Raw genomic sequence first — 17,032 nt, forward strand, 5'->3', positions numbered from 1 at the left:
ATCACGCTCTCAGCCAAAGGCAGACAATCAACAGCTGAGCCACCCAGGTGTCCTGAGATGTATTTTTTAAAAATATTTTATTTATTTATTTGAGAGACCACATGAGAGAGAAAGAGCGTGCATAAGCAGGGGGGAGGGGCAGAGGGAGAGGGAGAAGAAGGCCCTCACACTGAGCAGGGAGCCAGATGCAAGGTTCAATCCCAGGACCCTGGGATCATGACCCAAGCCGAAGTTAGACACTTAACTAACTGAGCCACATAGGCACCTCTAGAGATGTAATTAAAAACTAGAACCAAAGTGTGTTGAGTTATAATAATGCTTATTGTAAAACTTTCTTCAAGTGTATGAAGGATTAATTTTTCAGAACTTTCTGTTCTTATCTAAATTATCTCAATATTTTCTTTTAATAATTCTTAGAAGATGTGTTTTTGAGTCTATTAAGTTTTTGTTATTGCTTTTCTTGAGATCATTTCTTTTAAATTATATAGTTCAAAGCAAAACATAGAATTAATTAATAATTACTATTATTTTTTTCTGGGTATTACACTACTGAATATCAACAGAGGATTAAATTTTTTATCTAATACCCTTTTCAACCAGTTTGGAGGAGTTGTGAATTGTTAAAAATTATTTTCTAACTTCTCTCTTCCAGATGAATATGAAAACAGGAAAAGGGTGGGTGGATGTTGGAAATGCTGTGATTGCTGATGAATTTTTTCAAGCTGCCATGGCTGTAAGTTACCATTGGTTTTTAGCTGCGGCAATTATTAGTAACAATTGTGGCTATTTTCATCATGACATTGTATTATGGTTTTATTTTTCAGGGCCTGGAGCAGTTATATGTCAAATTAATGCAGAGAAGCTCCACTGAGATACACATGGCTTTGCATAAGATTGCCATGGAGAGGGACCTTTTCAAAGTGCTTTCTTACCAAGCAGAAGCAGTAGGTATCATAGTCACCATAGCCTTATAGTGGGGCATTTTGTATATGTAAATATAAAGTGATGATATAGAACTTATTAGAAGAAGGTCAAGTGTCATTGGCCTTTTATATAGGATATTATATTTGACCTTTTGTCTCCATTTTATATCTGAAAGTAACATTATTAATGGTGATTGGTATCTGTGTGGGGGTGGATGAACTCAGAAAGGCTAATATATAACTAAACATCATTTTCAATCACTGCATGTAATGTTTATCATTTATTTACAACAGTAGTCTCGACTTGAAACACCTGTCTGTGACTCTCTTACGTTAACAGTCTGTCTGAAATAGTAGCCTAAAATAGCAATCTTCTCATTGTTCCAGGTTGTTTACTGATATTTTCTAAAAGTCTGCTACTATCAGTGTTTAAAGTTGTACTTTACCCCTTTTTGGCTTGTGGGTTTCCTCCTTTGTCACCATGCAGTTAGGTATTCATTTTTAGTTGACAAAATGTAGCCATGACAAGTTTGCTCTCTGTAATTATGTATCTCTAGAAATGAAAGAAACTATAAAAATCATATAGTATAATCTTCTTTATTTTTTAACATTAACATTTTTATTGAGATATAATTCATTTACTATAAAATTCACACATTTTAAATGTACAATTCAGTGATTTAGTATATACACAGAATTGTGCAACATTCATATTAGTCAAGTGAGCAGGAGGAAGGAAATAATAAAGATTAGGGCAAAAATAATGATATAGAAACTAAAAACATAGTAGTGTTGTGCCCAAGATTGCGAATCTGAGAAACCACCAAGGAGCTGACACCAATGCAAACACATGAGGGTTTATTTACAAGCTCAGGCTTGGGTCCAAGTACACCCAACACAGCGGAGCAGGTACTTGGACCCCGAGGCTAAAAGGCGTAGCAGCTTTATAGGGGCCAGTGGCCAATGGGATTGTAACATACGCAGAAAGTTGCACAGTCATGGCGGTCCACACGCAGGTGGCCAATTGAATTACGATTCACCTTATAGTGACCATTTGAACTGGCCTATCACTCTGGTCAGAATTGGCACGCAGTTTTGGCGGGCACAAGGCGGGGTTACATTTTTATGAGCAGATTTCCGATAAGGGTGTGCCCAGCGGCTTGACTAGGGTGGGGCAGCGCCTTAAGCAATAAACAGGTCATGTGGGGGTCATACAGGAGTTGGCAGGTGCAGCACAAAATGGAGTTAGTCCTGCTCTGCTTGTCCAGGGGTAGGGGATTTTTGTTAAATTTCCTGGGTCCCACAGTAGAACCAATAGCGAAGCCAGGAGCTGGTTCTTTGAAAAGATTAATAATATTGATAAACTTCTAACCAGACTTATCAAAAAGAAAAGAGAAGAGCACCTGGGTGGCTTAGTGGTTGAGTGCCTTTGGCTCAGGTTGTGATCCCAGGGTCCTGGGATCGAGTTCTGCATCAGGCTCCATTGCAGGAAGCCTGCTTTTCCCTCTGCCTATGTCTCTGTCTCTCTGTGTCTCTCATGAATAAATAAATAAAATCTTTAAAAAAAAGATAAGAGAAAAGACCCAAATACATAAAATCATAAACGAGAGGAAAATAATAACCAATACCACAAAAGTACAATTATAGGAGAATATTATGAAAAACTATATGCCAACAAATTGGACAACCTAGAAGAAATGTTGAAATGCATAGAAACCTACAAACTACCAAAATTGAAACAAGAAGAAAGAAAAATTCAACAGACTGATAACCAGTGAGGAAATTGAGTCAGTAATCGAAAAACTTCCGACAAATAAAAGTCCAGGCCCAGATAGATGCCTTCATAGGTGAATTCTACCAAACATTTAGAGAAATGTTAATCAGGGAACCTGGATGACTCAGTGAGTGGAACATGCAACTCTTAATCTCAGGGTTCTAAGGTTGAGCCTCACGTTAGGTGCAGAGATTACTACAAAATAAAATCTTTTTAAAAAAGGGAAGAGTCAACACCTATTCTTCTCAAACTATTCCAAAAAACAGAAAAAGAAGGAAAACTTCCAAATTCATTCTCTGAGGGCCCTGATACCAAAACCAGATAAAGACTACTAAAAAAGAGAACCCACAGGCCAATATCCCTGATGAACATGGTTGCAAAAATTCTCAACAGAATACAAGCAAACCAAATCCAACAATACATTAAAAAAATCATTCACCACAATCAAGTGGGATTTATTCCTGGGTTTCAGTGCTGGTCAATATTTGCAAATCAATCAACATGATACATCACATTAAGGGTAAAAGAAAGGATAAGAACTATATGATTAAAAAAAAAGAACTATATGATCATTTCAGTAGATGCAGAAAAAGCATTTGACAAGTACAACATCTATTCATGATAAAAGCCCTCAACAAAGTAGGTTTAGAGGAAACATACCTCAACATAATAAAGGCCATATATGAAAATCACACAGTTATTATCATCCTCAATGGGGAAAAATTGAGGGCTTTTCCTCTATGGTCAGGAACAAAACAGGGATGTCCAAGTCTCACCACTGCTATTTAACATAGTCCTGGAAGTCCTAGCCTCAGCAATCAGACAACAAAAAGAAAGAAAAGGCATCCACATTGGTAAATAAGATGTCAGATTTTCACTATTTGCAGATGATATGATACTGTATATAGAAAACCCAAAAGACTCCTCCAAAAGACTGCCAGAACTGATACATAAATTTGGTAAAGTCACAGGATACAAAATTAACATACAGAATCTGTTGCTTTTCTATATACCAATAATGAAGCAGCAGAAAGAGAAATTAAGGAATCAGTCCCATTTAGAATTACAAAAAACTATACCTGGGAAACAACCTAACCAAAGAGGTGAAAGACCCGTACTCTGAAAACTATAAAACACTGATGAAAGAAATTGAAGATGACACAAAGAAATGGAAAGACATTCCATGCTCACAGATCGGAAGAACAAATATTGTTAAAATGTCTATACCACCAGAAGCAATTTACACATTTAATGCATTCCCTATCAAAATACCATGACCATTTTTCCCAGAGCTAGAACAAACAATCCTAAAATTTGTATAGAGCCTCAAATAGCTAAAGCAACCCTGAATAATAAATGCAAAGCTGGAGGCATCAAAATTCTGGACTTTATTATTTATTTTTTAAAATTTTTATCTATTTATTCATGAGAGATACAGAGAGAAGCAGAGACATAGGCAGAGGGAGAAGCAGGCTCCCTGCAGGGAGCCCAATGTGGGACTCTGGGACCACACCCTGAGCAAAAGGCAAACGCTCAACTGCTCAGCCACTCAGGTGTGCCAACTAATTTGATTTAAAAAAAAGGTAGAGTGCGTGAGAGCATGTGAGGTGGAGGTGTAGAGGGAGAGGTAGAGAAAATCTTAAGCAGACTCCACACTGAGTGCAGAGCCCCACATGGGTTTCAATCCCAGGACCCTGAGATCATGACCTGAGCCAACACCTAGTGGAATATGTAACTGACTGTGCCAACCTGGCACCCCTTAACTAATGTGATTTTTAAAAAAATATTCCATTTATTCATTTGAGAGAACGAGAGAGAGCATGAGTGGTGTGTGTGTGGAGGGGAGCATTGGGAGAGGGAGAAGCAGACTGACATGGGGCTCAATCCCAGGACCCCAAGATTATGACCTGAGCTGAAAACAGATGCTTCACTGACTGAGCCACCTGGGGCCCCAACTAATGTGATTTTTAAAACCTTTTTATTTTGAAATAATTATAGATTAATAGAAAGTTGCACAAATATTATGAGAGTTCTGGAGTACCTTTCACCCAGTTTTCTTCAGTGGTGACATCTTGTGTTAATATAGTGCAGTGTAAAACCAGGAGATAGACATTATTACAATCCATAGGCCTTATTCATATTTCACCAGTTTTATTTGATAAACTACATGTGTGTCTGTAGTTATTTTTTTATTAATAGATTTTTAAAATTTAAATTCAATTACTTAACATATAAAGTATTATTAGTTTCAGTGGTAGAGGTCAGTGTTTCATTAGTCTTATGTAATACTCACGTGCCCTCCTTAATGTCCATCATCCAGTTACCCTGTCCTCCTGCCCCCAGCAACCCTCAGTTTGTTTCCTATGATTAAGAGTCTCTCATGGCTTGTCTCCTGATCTGATTTTGTCTTGTTTTATTTTTTCCTCTCTTCCCCTATGATCCTCTTTTTTGTTTCTTAAATGTGTCTGTACTTTTATATAGTTTTATCACATGGGTAGATTCATGTAACTACCACTACTACAATCAAGATATAGAGCATTCTATGCTCACAGATCGGAAGAACAAATATTGTTAAAATGTCTATACCACCGGAAGCAATTGTACTTCCTCTGTGTAGTTATATCATGCCCATTCCCCCATTCCCTATTCCAGGTAACTAACATTCTCCACCTCCATAATTTTGTCATTTGGGGATATTATATAAATAGAATCATAGTGTGTAACCTTTTGATAGTGCCTTTTTGAACTTAGCATGATTCCTTTGACTTCCATCCAAGTTTTGTGTTTTAGTAGTTTGTTCTTTATTTGGAAGTTGTATTCTATGATATGGATGTACCACAGTTTATTTAGCCACTCACTATGGCAGGAATTTGGGTTGTTTCCACGCTCTTGGCTATTGCAAACAAAGTTGTCATGAAAATTTTTTTTAAAGATTTTATGTATCTATTCAGAGAGAGAGAGAGAGAGAGGCAGGGACACAGGCAGAGGGAGAAGCAGGCTCCATGCAGGGAGCCCGATGTGGGACTCGATCCCGGGTCTCCAGGATCACACCCTGGGCTGAAGGTGGTACTAAACCGCTGAGCCACCAGGGCTGCCCTGCATGAACATTTGTGTAGAAGTTTTTGTGTGGACATAAATTTTCATTTCTGTGGAATAAATGCCCAGGAGTGCAATCCCTGGGTAATCATTAGTGTATGTTTAGTAGTTTGTTTGTTTTTTTTTTTTAAAGATTTTGTTTATTCATGAGAGACACACAGAGAGAGGCTGAGACATAGGCAGAGGGAGAAGCAGGCTCCACGCAGGGAGCCCCATGCAGGACTCGATCCAGGCATCCCGGGATCACCGCCCCCAGCCGAAGGCAGATGCCCAACTGCTGAGTCACTGAGGAGTCTCAGTAGTTTGTTTTTTAAGAAACAACCAAACTGTTTCTAGAGTAGCTGCGCCATTTTAATCCCCACAAGCAATGTATGGGAGATCCCATTTTCTGCATCCTTGCCAGCGTTTTGTATTGTGACTAATTTACTTTAGTTATTCTATTAGATGTCTAGTGATATTTCACCATGGTTTCAATTTGTACTTCCCTAATGGCTAATGATGTTGAACATTTTTTTCATGTACTTATTTGCCATCTGTGTATTCTCTTAAGGGAAGTGTTAGTTTGTGCTTCTTAGCTATTTTTTATTTGGTTGTTTGATTTTTTTTTACTGTTGAATTTTGATAATTATGTATTCTAGATTTGAGTGCCTTGTCAAATATGTATTTGTCTTTTCTTTTAATGGGTTGCAGAGCAAAAGTATTTAGTTTTGATGAAGTTTAATCAATTATTTTTAATGGATTGTGCTTCTAGTGTCATGTCTCAAAACTCTTCACCGAACTCTAGATCTGAAAGACTTTCTCCTATAAGTTCTATAGCTTTACCTTTTATGTTTAAATCTATGATTGATTTTGAGTTAATTTTCTTTTTTAAATAGGCTCCACACCCAGAACAGAGCCGGATCTCACAACCCTGAGATCATGACCTTAGCTGAAATCAAGAGTCAGATGCTTAACCAGTGGTGGTGCCCTAGCATCATTAAAAAAAAAAAGACTATTCTTTCCTCATGGAATTGTCTTTGCACTACTATAAAAAAACAATTCAACTCTAAATGTAACGATTTATTTCTGGACTCTGTTTTATTCCATTGATTTTTATGTCCTATGTCACTGCCAGTCTCGATTACTATAGCTTTGTGGTAAATTTTGAAATGGGGAAGTGTGAGCCTTGCAACTTTGCTCTAATTTTCATAAATGTTTTTGTCTATTCTGGATCCCTTACATTTCCATATAATTTAAAATGAGCATGTCAGTTTTTGCAAAGCCTGGTAAAATTTTGATAGGAAATGCATTTGAATCGGTAGTTCAATTTAAAGGGTATTGACATCTTAAGAATATTAAGTCTTTTGATCTGTGAACATGGGATGTCTTTCCATTTTATTTAAGTCATTAATTTCAACAATGTTTTATAGATTTTAGTGTACAACTATTGCAGTTCTTTTGTTGAACTTATTCTTAATTATTTTGTATATTATTTTTCTTTAAATTTTTTTATTTATTTATGATAGTTACAGAGAGAGAGAGAGAGAGGCAGAGACACAGGCAGAGGGAGAAGCAGGCTCCATGCAGGGAGCCCGACGTGGGATTCGATCCCGGGTCTCCAGGATCGCGCCCTGGGCCAAAGGCAGGCGCTAAACCGCTGCGCCACCCAGGGATCCCATATTTTGTATATTATTTAATTGGAGTTCCATTTGCCAAAATATAATAACACCCAGTGCTCATCCCATCAAGTGCCCCCCTCAGTGCCTTTCACCCAGTCACCCCATCCCCTCGCCCACCTCCCCTTCCACTACCCCTTGTTTGTTTCCCAGAGTTAGGAGTCCTAATTATTTTTTTGATGTTAATTTAAATGGAATTAATTTTTTAAAAGACTTACTTGAGAGAAAGGAAGAGCCTGTGTGTGCATGAGTGGGGGAAGGGGCAGAGGGAAAGAATCTTCAAGCAGAGTCCCCCTTGAGCACAGAGCCTGATGTGGGGCTGTATCTTATGACTCTAAGATCATGACTTGAGCTGAAACCGAGTCAGATGTTCAGTCGACTGAGAGACCCAGGTACTCCTTAAATGGAATTTCTTTCTTCTTTTTTTAATTTTAATTTTTATTTATTTATTCATGAGATACACAGAGAGACAGAGAGAGAGGCAGAAACATAGGCAGAGGGAGAAGCAGGCTTCCTGCAGGGAGCCCGACTGAGACTCCATCCCAGGACCCCGGCCGGGATCACACCCTGAGCCAAAGGCAGACACTCAACCATTGAGCCACCCAGGCATCCTAGAATTAATATCTTAATTTCAGTTTTGGTTTAGTCATGGCTAGTGGATAGAAATACAATAGATTTTTGTATTTCATACTCTGTAACCTGGCTAAACTTGTTTATTCATTTTAATAGTTTTTTTTTTTGTGTGTGTGTGTGTGTGTGGATTTCTGAGGACATTCTTTCTATACACAAGATCATATCATTTGAGAATAAGGATAATTTTATTTAGGAATTATATTTAGGAGTAAATTTAACTAAAGTGTAAGACTGTACACTGAAAAATATAAAATATTGTTGAAAGAAATTAAGAAGGTCAAAATAAATGGAAAGTTAGCTATATTCATGGAATGGAAGACCTAATATTGTTAAGATGACAGTATTCCCCAAAACTGATCTACAAACTTAATTCCATCCCTATCAAAATTCTTTTGCCTTGTCTTTTGTAGAAATTGATAAATTGATCCTAAAATTTATATGTTCATGATACCTGAAATAACTTGAAAAAGAACAAAAAGATTTTATAAAATAATAAAGTTAGGGGACTCACACTTATTAATTTCAAAACTTAACTGAGGTATCAAGACAGTGTGATACTGGCATAAGGACAGACATACAGATAAGTGAGTTGAGAGTCCAGAAATAAACCCCTGCATTTATGGTCAAATACCCAAAAGAGATGAAAGCATAGAGCTCTTTAGAAGAAAAAAATAGGTATAAATCTTTGTGCTGATTAGGCAATCATTTCTCTTTTAAAGCACATGCAAAGAAAAAAATTGCTAAATTGAACTTCATCAAAATTTAAAACTTTTGTTCATCAGAAGATACTATGAATAAAGTAAAAAACAGAAAATATTTTTATGTAATATATCTGAGAATTGTCTAGCATCTAGAATATATAACGAGCTCTTAGAATTTAACAATGAAAAGACAACCTAAATTTAAAATTGGCAGAAAACTTGAATATATATTTCTCCATTGAAGATAAACACATGGCCAATAAGCACATGAAAAGATGCTCAACATTATTAGTCATTAGGGAAATGGAAATCAAAACCATAATGAGATGCTACTTCACACCCACTAAGGTATGTGAAATAATGAAAATGGAAAATAAGAACTTTGTAAGTAATCAATTGGAGAAGTTGGAACTCTCCTAACTGCTGATGGGAATGTAAAATGGTATAACTGTTGTGGAGAGTAGTCTAAAAGTTCTTCAAAAAATTAAACATAAATCCTACTTGATTGTGGTGACTAATCCTTTTATTTATTTTTTAAGATTTTATTTATTTGAGAGAGCCCGTGGGCACATGCACATGGTGGGGAGGGGCAGCGGAAGAGGGAGAAGCAGGTTCCCCACTAAGCAGGGAACCTGATGTGGGGCTTGATTCCAGAATCCCGAGATCATGACCTGAGTTGAAGGCAGGCGTCTTAGCCAACAGCCACCCAGGCACCCCATGAATAATCCTTTTAATGTATTGTTGGATCCTATTGGTTAGTATCTTGGTGAGAATTTTTGCATCCATGTTCTTTTTTTTTAGAGGTTTTATTTATTTATTCATGAGAGACACAGAGAGAGGCAGAGACACAAGCAGAGGGAGAAGTAGGCTCCATGCAGGGAGCCCGATATGGGACTCAATCCTGGGACTCCAGGATCATGCCTTGGGCCGAAGGCAGGTGCTAAACAGCTGAGCCACCCAGGTGTCCCTGCATCTATGTTCATCGGGGATATTGGTCTATAGTTCTCCTTTTTAGTGGGGTATTTGTCTGGTTTTGAGATCAAGGTAATGCTGGCCTCATAGAAAGAATTTGGGAGTTTTCCTTCCATTTCTGTTTTTTTGAAACAGCTTCAGAAGAATAGGTATTAATTCTTCTTTAAATGTTTGGTAGAACTCCCCTGGGAAGCCATTTGGTCCTGGACTCTTGTTTATTGGGAGATTTCTGATTACTACTTCAATGTCCCTGGTGGTTATGGGTTTGTTCAAGTTTTCTATTTCTTCCTGTTTCAGTTTTGGTAGTTTATACATCTCTAGGAATGCATCCATTTCTTCCAGTTTGCCTAATTTGTTGGCATGTAGTTGCTCGTAATATGTTCTTATAATTTTTTGTATTTCTTTGGTGTTGGTTGTGATCTCTCTTCTTTCATTCATGAGTTTATTTATTTGGGTCCTTTCTCTTTTCTTTTTGATATGTGTGGCCAGGGGTTTATTGATCTCATTAATTCTTTAAAGAAATAGTTCCTAGTTTCATTGATCTGTTCTACTGTTCTTTTGGTTTGTATTTTATTGATTTCTACTCTACTCTTTATTAATTCTCTTCTCCTGCTGGGCTTAGGCTTTATTTGCTGTTCTTTCTCCAGCTCCTTTAGGTGTAAGGTTAGGTTGTGTATTTAAGATAGTTCTTGTTTTTTGAGAAGGACTTGTACTGCTATATACTTCCCTTGTAGGACACCTTTGCTGCAAACCAAAGGTTTTGAACAGTTGTGTTTTCATTTTCATTTGTTTCCATGAATTTTTATAATTTTTCTTTAATTTCCTGGTTGACCCATTCATTCTTTAGTAGAATGCTCTTTAACCTCTATGTATTTGAGTTCTTTCCAAATTTCCTCTTATGGAGTTCAAGTTTGAAGGCATTGTAGTCTGAAAATATGCAGAGAATGATCCCAGTATTTTGGTACTGGTTGAGACCTGATTTGTGACCTAATAGGTGATGTATTCTGGAGAATGTTCCATGTGCTCTCGAGAAGAATGTGTATTGTGTTGCTTTCGGATGGAGTGCTCTGAATATGTCTGTGAAGTCCATTTGGTCTGGTCCAGTGTGTCATTCAAAGCCCTTGTTTCCTTGTTGGTCTGCTTAGATAATCTGTCCATTGCAGTGAGTGTGGTGTTAAAGTCCTCTTCCATTATTATATTGTTAACATTGTGTATCTTGGTTAATTTATTGGTTTATATAATTGGACACTCCCATGTTAGGGGCATAAATATTTACAATTATTAGATCTTCTTGTTGGATAGACCCTCTAATTATGATGTAGTGTCCTTCCTTATCTCTTATTATAGTCTTTGGTTTAAAATCTAATTTGTCTGATTTTGGGCAGCCCTGGTTGCCCAGTGGTTTGGTGCTGCCTTTGGCCCGGGGTGTGATCCTGAAGACCCGGGATTGAGTCCCATGTCAGGCTCCTTGCATAGAGCCTGCTTTTCTCCCTCTCCCTCTCCCTCTGCCTGTGTCTCTGCCTTTTTCTCTCTCTGTCATGAATAAATAAATGCAATCTTTAAAAAAATCTAACTTGTCTGATATAAGGATTGCCACCCCAGCCTTCTTTTGCTGTCCATTAGCATGATAAATTGTTTTCTGCCCCCTCACTTTCAATCTGGAGGTGTCTTTGATTCTAAAATGAGTCTCTTGCAGACACCTTATCAATAGGTCTTGCTGTTTATCCAATCTGATACCCTGTGTCATTTGATCAGGGCATTTAGCCCATTTACAATTAGAGTAACTATTGAAAGATAGGAATTTAGTGTCATTGTATTACCTGTAAAGTCACTATTTCTGTATATTGTCTCTGTTTTTTTCTGGTCTGTTACTTTGGGCTCTCTTCACTTAAAGGATCCCCTTTAACATTTCTTTCAGGGCTGGTTTGGTGGTCACAAATTCTTTTAGTTTCTGTCTGTCCTAGAAGCTCTTTATCTCTTCTTCTATTTTGAATGACAGCCTTGCTGGATAAAGTATTCTTGGCTGCATATTTTTCTCGCATTCTGAATGTGTGTGTGTGTGTGTGTGTGTGTGTGTGTGTGTGTGTATCTATATATCTATATATATCATGCCAGTCCTTGCTTTCCTGCCAGGTACTGATAGGTCTGCTGCCAGTCTAATGTTTCTACCCTTGTAGGTTGAGGACTTAATATTCCAAGCTGCTTTCAAGATTTTCTCTTTTTCTCTGATATTTGCAAGCTTCACTATTCTATGTTGAGTTGTTGACCTATTTTTATTGATTTTGAGGGGGGGACCTCCATGCCTCCTGGATTTAAATGCCTGTTTGATTACCCAGATTAGGAAATTTCTCAGCTATAATTTGCTCAAATATACCTTCTACACCCTGCCTCCATTTCTTCTTCTGGGATCCCAATTATTCTAATATTGTTTCACTTTATGGTATCACTTATCTCTCAGAGTCTCCCCTCATGATCCAGTCGTTCTTTATCTCACTTTTTCTCAGCTTCTTTTTTCTACATGATTTTATCTTCTATATCACTAATTCTCTCTTCTGTCTCATTTATCCTAGCAGTTAGAACCTCCATTTTTTATTACATCTGATTAATTGTCTTTTTGATTTTGAATTGATTGGATTTTATTTTTTTTTTTTATTTTTTTTTTAAATTTTATTTATTTATGATAGTCACATAGAGAGAGAGAGAGAGAGAGAGAGAGAGGCAGAGACACAGGCAGAGGGAGAAGCAGGCTCCATGCACCGGGAGCCCGACGTGGGATTCGATCCCGGGTCTCCAGGATCGCGCCCTGGGCCAAAGGCAGGCGCCAAACCGCTGCGCCACCCAGGGATCCCTTGATTGGATTTTAGTTCTTTTATTTCTGCAGAAAGGGATTCTCTGTTGTCTTCTGTGCTTTTTTTCTTGCCCAGCTAGTATCTTTATAATCATTATTCTGAACTCTAGTTCTGACAATTTAACTTATATCCATACTGATTAGGTCCCTGGCAGTCAGTACTGCCTCTTGTTCACTTTTTTGAGGGGAGTTTTTCCATCTTTTCATTCTGTCCAGAAGAGAATAGATGAACAAGAGAGCAAAATATTAAAATAGCAACAGTGGCTCTAGAGACATATACACTAAACATAGAAGAGATGCAAAACTGAAGGAAAATTCAAAAAAGAGAGTATAATCAGACAGGTGAACAGAACAGAGCAACATACTAGATCCTGGGTATATTTTGGTCTGCTTATTAGAAAACTAGATTCCAAAATTGTAAAGTTAAATGCGATGAAAGGTTAGAATGTAACTGTAAAAATGAAAATGAAAGAAGACTTTAAAAAAGAGTTGATAAAATAAGAAATTGGTTGAAAAGGAAAAATTAAAATAAAATGGAAAGACTAAAGAATCATAAGAAAGAAACCACAAATTCTATATACCATTTCCCCTAGTGCTGAAGTTTTGCAGTTCTCTATGATGGGTAATCTTGGTCTTAACTGGATATTCTTGCTGATCTTCTGGAGGAGGGGCCTGTCGTGCTGATTCTTCAGTGTTTTTGCCCCAGGTGGAATTGCATGCCATTGCCGGCAGAGTATAAGCAGCTCTGGATTGCTCTATGTGGAATTTATTCTCTGAAGGCTTTCCACACTGCTTTAGATGATGAGAACGAAAATGGCAGCCTCCCAATCTCCAGCCCTGGAGCTGAAAGATTGTGCCTCCCACTCTTCAGTGCACCCTTAGGGAAAAACAGTCAGTCACTCTTGTCTCCCTGGTTTCTATCCACACTCTGTGTTTCCCCAGCTTGTGACTAAGAGTTTTTATCTCAGGCGTGTGACCCCATTTTGGGAGACTCCTGTGGTGTGCACCTCACTGTTCTTCCTTGGGGGAAGAAAGAGGGGGCCTTGCTATGGTTCTGCTGCTTGCTGGAACTCTGCTTGGAGAGCAGTCCCCTGACCATGCCATGGTTCATGGTTTCTGGCAACATGGAGCTGAAAGTCCACTCTTGGGTTCACTGATTGAAGCCGGCTGGCTTCCCTGCTCTGATGCCTGGGAACTCTGCTGCGTTCAGGCACCCCTGTTGTTTTTGTAACCCCGGGCATCCCGAGACCACAGTGTCCCACCTAGGATTCTGCCCTTCTTCACCACCTGAGCACATATCAGCCAGGGATATCAATGGAGCAGACTTCTAAAAGTTCTGATTTAGTTCTCTGCTGCTGTATCACTTTCTGGTAGCCGGCTTATGGAGGCTCCCTCATCCCAAGGTTTATCTTCTGATATATCATCACCTCAGATTCACTTCTCCGCACCTCCTACCTTATAGAGAGTGGTCACTTTTTAATTTGTAGAATTGCTGCAATTCTTTTCTTACATCTCTGGTTGAGTTCACTGGTGTTCAGAATGATTTGATAGCTATCTAGCTGAATTCCAGGGACCAGATAAAACTAAGGTTCCCTACTCCTCCCTTATTTAAAGTCTAGTTAGTTATCATATATTGTTAAATTGGTTTCAGGTGTAGAATTTAGTGATTCATCACTTATATATAATTGTCAGTGCTCATCACAACAAGTGTCCTCCTTAATGCCCATCACCCATTTAGCCTATCCCCCCACCTTCCCTCCAGAGAGGGAAGCTGATCAATTCTCAGCTTCCCTCTCTTTTTTTTCCATTCCCTTATGTTCATCTGTTTTGTTTCTTAGATTCTACATATGAGTGAAATCATATGGTATTTGTCCTTCTCTGGCTGACTTATTTTGCTTAGCATAATAAATATTTAAAAAATTTATTTGAGAGAGAGAGTACAAGTGAGCATGAGCATGGGGGAGGGGTAGAGGGAGAAGCAGGCTCCCTGCTCAGTCCCACATCAGCAGGGAGCCTGATGTGGGACTCAATCCCAGTACCCTGGGATCATGACCCAAGCTGAAGGCAGAAGCTTAACTGACTGAATCACCCAGGTGCCCTTTACATCTCAGATTTAAATTCAACTGAAAGCAATGAAAACACTGGCAAAAGTTGTCAAAATGAACTTTATAGCTTCTTATTGAACTTTATTAGAAATTACAACTGGCTATAACCTAGATAAAAATATCTTTGAGTCCTCAGTAGTTTTTAAGAGTTATAGGCCTCCTGAGACCAAAAACAAAATAAGGAGTATTGGTATAAGATTAGTCTGGAGCTGTGACTGGCAGCATCAATATAATCTTGGGTGAATGTCTGGGTGGATCAGCTAGTTAAGCATCTGACTCTTGGTTTCAACATAGGTTGTGATCTCATGAATCATGGCATCAAGCCTTGTGTTGGGCTCCACACTCAGGTAGGAGTCTGCTTAAAGATTCTCTCCCTCTGCCCCTTATCCCTAGTCTTGCACATGTGCATGCACTCTCTCAAATAAGTACATCTTAAAAAAATAAACGGTTATTTTAAAAAATCACCTGGGAACCTGTTAGAAATGCAAATTATTGGATTCCACTCTAGGCCTGAAGAATCATGAATTCTGGAGGTAGAGCTCAACAAAATGCATTTTAGCAAGGCTTTCTTATAATTCTGTTTCGTGCTGAAATTTGAGAACCATTTGTACTGCATATTGTGTCAGAATATTTGACAGAAGAAAAATTGAGTTGTAGCTACTCAGAGAAGGATGGTCAAGGGAAGGTTATGTTCAAAATAGAGTATATAATAAACATATTATAGGTTGAATATAAAAAGCCACGGAGAAGAAGATTGGAGGAGTTGGTTAATGAGGAAGGGGATTAAGTTATGGGTCATATATCAAGAGATGGAAATGAATCTGATCAATATATATATAGAGAGGGATAAACAAGCATTTATCTAGTGCCTGCTGTTTGTATGTATATATACATATATATGTCAATATGTATATAAGTCAATGCTCTGCAATAGAGATAAAAAGATCTATAACATTAGTGTGTAGTATCTCTTATAGGAGCCTAAGGTAAATTCTGTGGTAGATACACATGTGTAAACAGGTGCATTATAAGGTAATTGCTTTAAAAGACCTATGAATGAAGTTCCACAGTGAAATACAATATGAGCAATTAACTATGCTGTGACAATTCAGACTGTGAACTTTTTGGTAAGGAAAGGGGCATAAAGGGGATCCCTGGGTGGCTCAGCGGTTTAGTGCCTGCCTTTGGCCCGGAGCGTGATCCTGGAGTCCTGGAATCAAGTCCCATATCGGGCTCCCGGCATGGAGCCTGCTCCTCTCTCTGTCTCTGTCTCTCATGAATGGATAAAATCGTTTTTTAAAAAAAAGGAAAGGGGCATAAGATGGGTATTTTATTATTATTATTTTAAAGATTTTATTTATTCATGAGAGACACAGAGAGAAAGAGAGGCAGAGGCACAGGCAGAGGGAGAAGCAGGCTCCATGCAGGGAGCCTGATGTGGGACTCCATCCCGGGATTCCAGGATCACGCTCTGGGCTAAAAGCAGGCGCTAAACCTCTGAGCCACCCAGGGATCCCCCAAGACGGGTATTTTAAATTGAAGAGGAGAATTAGATGTTGGATAAGGGAGCATATGAATTTTGGTTAAGGTGGAAGGTGAAAGTAATTTTTGGGAGGGTTGCAGTAGGAGGATATAGCATATTATGGGAGTACTTTTGAAGAATGTGAAAAAAAGGCTTGAATATCTGAGTGGGAAATCTCCTTAGGAAATCAACAAAGAAAATATAATTTTTTATAATAATAATTTTTAAAAAAGATTTTATTTATTTGCAAGAGAGAGATAGCAACAGAGATAGTGAGAAAGAGTATGAGCAGGGAGGAGAGGGAGAAGCAGGCTCCCTGAGCAGGGAGCCTGACATGGGGCTTGATCCGAGGACCCTGGGATCATGACCTGAGCTGAAGGTAGATGCTTTCCCAACTGAGCCACCCAGGTGCCCCAGAAAAATTAATTTTTACTGAGTATCCACTACGTACTTGACATGATGCTAGGAGTTGTAACATTTTTGATTGTTGAGCTGAAGTGAAGGTTTACTTGAAGTTAGCATAAATTTTTAATGGATCCATTCAGCATAATTTACTGTTGTTTGATTATTTTGTTATTATCACTTAGTAGTATATTAGGTGATGGTCAGTCTAGTATTTAATTTCTTGCATAAAAGTAATTACCCACTGATGTTTAGCAGTTCAGATTCAACCTTGTAGTTTTTCTTCTAACGAAGGGCAAACCTAAGTTCCTTGGTCCATAAAATACTTTATAGATCTGCTAGGATATGATTTCAAAGAGGCTTCCTCTCTTCAACAGTGAGTACCACATAACAGCAAATAA

At 38.2% G+C, this 17,032-nt stretch overlaps 1 protein-coding gene across 7 annotated transcripts in view; it reads left to right on the plus strand.

Annotated features, from left to right (window-relative positions):
* The window catches only part of TEX11 (testis expressed 11), a 311,406-nt gene that overhangs the window by 24,465 nt on the left and 269,909 nt on the right, over positions 1-17,032 (plus strand). For all 7 annotated transcript variants that reach the window (XM_072816896.1, XM_072816892.1, XM_072816891.1 and 4 more), the window contains 2 exons: positions 653-733; positions 825-944. In XM_072816896.1, the coding sequence (XP_072672997.1) occupies positions 653-733; positions 825-944 (201 nt within the window). The remainder of the gene's footprint in view (positions 1-652; positions 734-824; positions 945-17,032) is intronic.

Source organism: Canis lupus, chromosome X (genome assembly GCF_048164855.1).
Source record: "Canis lupus baileyi chromosome X, mCanLup2.hap1, whole genome shotgun sequence".
Lineage (NCBI taxonomy): Eukaryota > Metazoa > Chordata > Mammalia > Carnivora > Canidae > Canis > Canis lupus.